This window comes from Corvus brachyrhynchos, unplaced genomic scaffold (genome assembly GCF_000691975.1).
Source record: "Corvus brachyrhynchos isolate BGI_N302 unplaced genomic scaffold, ASM69197v1 scaffold219, whole genome shotgun sequence".
In the NCBI taxonomy this organism is placed as follows: domain Eukaryota; kingdom Metazoa; phylum Chordata; class Aves; order Passeriformes; family Corvidae; genus Corvus; species Corvus brachyrhynchos.
In genome coordinates this window covers 917723-921996 of record NW_008240034.1, presented here as the reverse complement: position 1 = coordinate 921996, position 4274 = coordinate 917723, and the positions used below count along the sequence as shown (strand labels likewise).

General features: G+C 46.2%; 1 protein-coding gene across 1 annotated transcript in view; it reads left to right on the top strand.

Annotated features, from left to right (window-relative positions):
* The window catches only part of LOC103622123 (guanine nucleotide-binding protein subunit alpha-11), a 30715-nt gene that overhangs the window by 16181 nt on the left and 10260 nt on the right, over positions 1-4274 (top strand). Inside the window, exon 3 of the mRNA XM_008641023.2 lies at positions 3989-4173. Coding sequence (XP_008639245.2) covers positions 3989-4173 — 185 coding nt within the window. The remainder of the gene's footprint in view (positions 1-3988; positions 4174-4274) is intronic.

The window sequence follows — 4274 nt, the reverse complement described above, 5'->3', positions numbered from 1 at the left end:
TTGTTTGATTTTGTGATGCGTTCGCTGTCAAAATGGGTTTTGACACAACCAGGAACTAAGTAGCTGAAATTCCTGGTTGTGAAGGCGGGCACGCACACAGGCGCGTGAAATTTGTCTCGAGGAAACGATTCTCAGGAGTGTGCTGGCCTTGGTTAGCATGTGGAAATCCACTGGTGGAGTTGGTGCTTTTCAGGATTGTCGGTGAACTCCTGGGCCTTGGGTGAACATCTGTGGAAAAACTGGCCTCCAGCTCCTAAACCACAGAGTTTCCCCTGGGGCAAGACCTGGGAGAGGCAGCAGGGCTGGGAGCGCTGATTCTGGAGGGGGACGAGGCAGTAGGAATGCACGAGTTGTGTGTTGGATGAGGAGATGCCTGTGGTGTTCAGCGTTGAGTTCAGAGGTAGAGATCACCTGTGCAGCCGTAAGAATCTAGGTCTTCGGATGGAAACACAGTGGTGTTCTCTGTGCAGATGGATAACTGTACCGTGTTTAGATGAGTTTAGAGGGTTGGGTAATCAGTTGCAAACTAAGGCTGGCAGGCACGTACATCCTTCTTCAGCAGTGAGTTTGATGTTTGTGCCTAGGTAGCCCCCACATTTAAACTTAAGTTACAGTTTTCATGCGTACTGTTATTTAGCATTGCTTGTGTCTCACATATATCCTGCTTTGTGTCTTGAATACTGTATCATCTTGAGATGAAATCTGAAGCAGATCTGATGGATCTGTTGACAAGCCATTAAGGTCCAGCTGAAGAAGGAGGCTGACCCTTGTGAAAACAAATATTTTGCAGAAGTGAGGGGAGGCTGTGTGTGCCCAGCCCCTTGGAGGGCTCCAGTACCAACACTGGTGCCTGGTGATAACTGCTAAGCAAAGACCAGAGTTTTCCTTCTCGCCCTGGATGCTTCACAATTAATGTATTACTGTTCTTTGTGTGAAAGGTAAAATCGAGGGCTTCACATTTCTGCTCTTTGGAGATGCTGTGGCAGTTTCTGTAAGGCTTCTTGGAGAGGAGGGAAGGTGTCCCTCACTCTCATGCTTCCCTAAAAGCAGTCCCACAGAAGCAGCTGTGTCAAAATAGGTTGTCGCTATAGGATAGATCTGGGTTAAGAAGATCCCACTGGATCTAAAGATTTCACTTTAGAAATAATTCAAATTGCTCGAGAATCCTTTGTGCTTTTCTAAAAGATACAGATTCAGCATCAGATTAAAAAAACCATATAGAATGTGGTTATTATTGGATAAGCAACACTCCTAGTTGTAGACAGTGTTTGCAGGATGCTTTTCACTGGACACAGCACACTGCCCACCTTCAGCTGGGACAGGTAACCTGTGTTCTCTCTCCTTGGTGTAACTTCTGCTAGCAGGGATTTCTTCTGTGTTGCTCCTGTTCTATGGAGTTCTTACATTCGCAAGTATTAATGACTGACTTAGTGAGAGGACTTTCCCAAAATCTCCAAAATTTTGAGTGTGTGGAGGGAGTTTCCACCTTGTAGAAACTGTTAAATTTTTCTTGTCACTACATCTGTGACAGTTACTTTGTTGAAGCCTAAAACAGAAAATTGAGGTGGAGAATAACAGCTCTAATCAATGATGAACCTGTTAATAAGAAATTCAAGGTATTGGACGTTGCCATCTGGTACAAGGTAGTCATTTATCTTTTACTGGGTGGGGAGGATATTTTGTACAAAAATTACTTGTGATTAAGCATGGGATGGATACTGTTGACTGAGCAATGTATTTACAAGAGCCTGTGAGGTACTGGGGAGGGTCATTAGGAAGTTACTGTAAACTCTGCTGCTTTCACGTGTTGGCAGAAGAAATGGTGAATTCAGATTATCTCCTGTCATATTAAAAAAGGGTTTTGTGCCCTTAGAGTTGTAGGAGGCCTTGCCCACCAGAGCTTATAAGCTGCTGGTGTAGTGCTGTGCTGTGTTGTCAATGCCTCAGGGGAAGTAAAAGGCACCTTTAAAAACAACACAAACCAAAAACCCACCACCAATGACCAAAACCAACCCCCAAACCAAAAAGAGATGCTGATGGAGTGACAGGAAGAATCTGTGTTTGAACTCTTAAGTTCTGAAGCAAGCAAAGGTCTGGTGTTGAGGTTTCTTTTATATTTTCATTGTTGAAATGCTTTGAAGCACTACCTTTTTTTTTTTTTTCTCCTCAGTTTTGGTTCCTGTGGTAAAAGGCAAGGAAGTATTTCTCACCACACTGACAGAAACCACAGAAGATTTCAGTTTCCAGTTTTTCCCCTGCTTAGGGTGCACCTTTGTGTTCGAGATGGAGATAGTTTGCTGCGAGTTGATAGTGTCTACAGTGTTAATCTCTGGCTGTGCTGACGTTATTTCTGTCAGTTCTTGCTGTTCATTTCAAACATTCTGCTTCTAGTTAGGTGCTTGTTGCTTTTATCTGAGCATTTTTGTTTGTTTGCCTTTTAGTCTAGCGAGATAAAATGAGTAACCGAGTATCTACATGCGAGTAGTAATTGTCTGTTAGGATGAATGAGATCCTGTCTGAATCCATTTCTCCCCTGGTGTGAGGAGGGTCTGGTGGTGCCTGTGAGGAGAGCCAGGGCTCTGCCAGTATTTTAAACTACAGGTCAAAAGGATTTGTATCACTGATGTGATACATTTTGAGTTTTTGATCTCGGTAGTCAAGTGAGCTGGGCCACTGTGTGAGAGAGGTGTGGGGTTTTTATCAATATCCTGCATAATGACAGCAAATTTTAGAAGATTGTACAAAAGATTGTACTCCACAGAAATGCCAGTGGTGTCCATTTAGGCTGATGAAGTGTGGAGGTCAGCTCATCCCAAGCGAGACCTGGCCTGTGTGTCCCCTCCACGAAGGACTGTGTGCACGGGGCGGATGTCACTGGGGACATCCCAGTTGAACTGTGAATTTAGCAAGGCTCTGTAACTGCATGGATGCCGTCTGATGGCGTTCCTGTCTCCTACTCACTCTGTTAGAAAGTTCCCACTGTCCTTTCGTATCATCTGGTGGCCTTCACATGCTAAATGACACTCCTGTGGGGCCATAAATGTAGGAGTGGAAGGACCTGCCCAAGTGACGGTGCAGGAAGCCGGCGCTGAAAGGGCTGCCCTGTGTCATGCACGCACCGTGTCCTGCCCTCCCATCTGCTCCCGGGCCCGGCAGTAAAACCTGGGAGAGAAGGAAGAGAAGGAAGCAGTGGCCTTGCTGAGCAGGCTGCAGCCCGTGGGGACCCAGGCACGGCACCGACAGCTGGGAGCAGTGGCCTACTCTGCTCTCCCTGCCAGACGCCATTTTTAACTCCCTCCTATCCAGAGCGGGATTTGAGGAATCCTGCCACAATCAGGGCTGTGGGTTCAGCCCTGAGGAGCAAACCTTTGCACACTAGTTTGGGATACAAGGCAGGTGTGCTGCCTGGGTTGTTCATGTCAGATGGATAAGCAAGGAGTTTCTTGAGCTCCATTCTCCTTTAGAGTTGATTTTTTTTCCCCCTGTTGTGTTTGGTTCTTTTCTATGAAAAGACATATCGTCTGTAAGGCAAAGAACATTTTGTGCCAAATTAGAGCAAAAGAAAATTCGCTGCTTATTGGTCTTCTCCTGGCCACTCACTGTTGTCTGGGTCTGTAGAATTTTACTGGCTTGAGAGTGTGTCCAGGCCCTTCCTGGCTGGTTGTAGCATCTTGCTGGAGTATCTGGGAATAGGTCAGGTGTGACGGGCAAGGGCCTCTTGACGCAGGACGTGTGGGAGTGGCTGTAACGTGAGATTTGGAATAAGTACCAGAGCTCCTTTTGAAGGCTGCTGTAAAGGACAAGGTGTCTTCCTTCCACGCTGCTGGGTTCGTAGTGGGGATGAACAATCCAGGCTGTCTTTTACCAGCCTGGGAAGTGACAAAAAGGGGGTTGGGAGTAAGGTGTGCTTGGGTGTAGTGATAGGAACTTTCATGTGTCGTGGGCTTTGCTCCTGGTGGCTTCTAACTCACTCTCTTGCATCCTGTAGGCACTGGGGAGAGTGGGAAAAGCACGTTCATTAAGCAAATGCGTATAATTCATGGCTCAGGCTACTCTGAAGAGGACAAAAAAGGCTTCACCAAGCTGGTGTACCAAAACATCTTCACTGCCATGCAGTCTATGATAAGAGCCATGGAAACCCTGAAGATTCTGTACAAATATGAACAGAACAAGGTAAGTTTCTCAGTTTTTGCACATGTCTTTAGGCAGTGAGGATTTTGAGTTCCTGTTTATGTCTTTCTGCACTGCAACCTCAACCTCCCTGAACTCTTTCC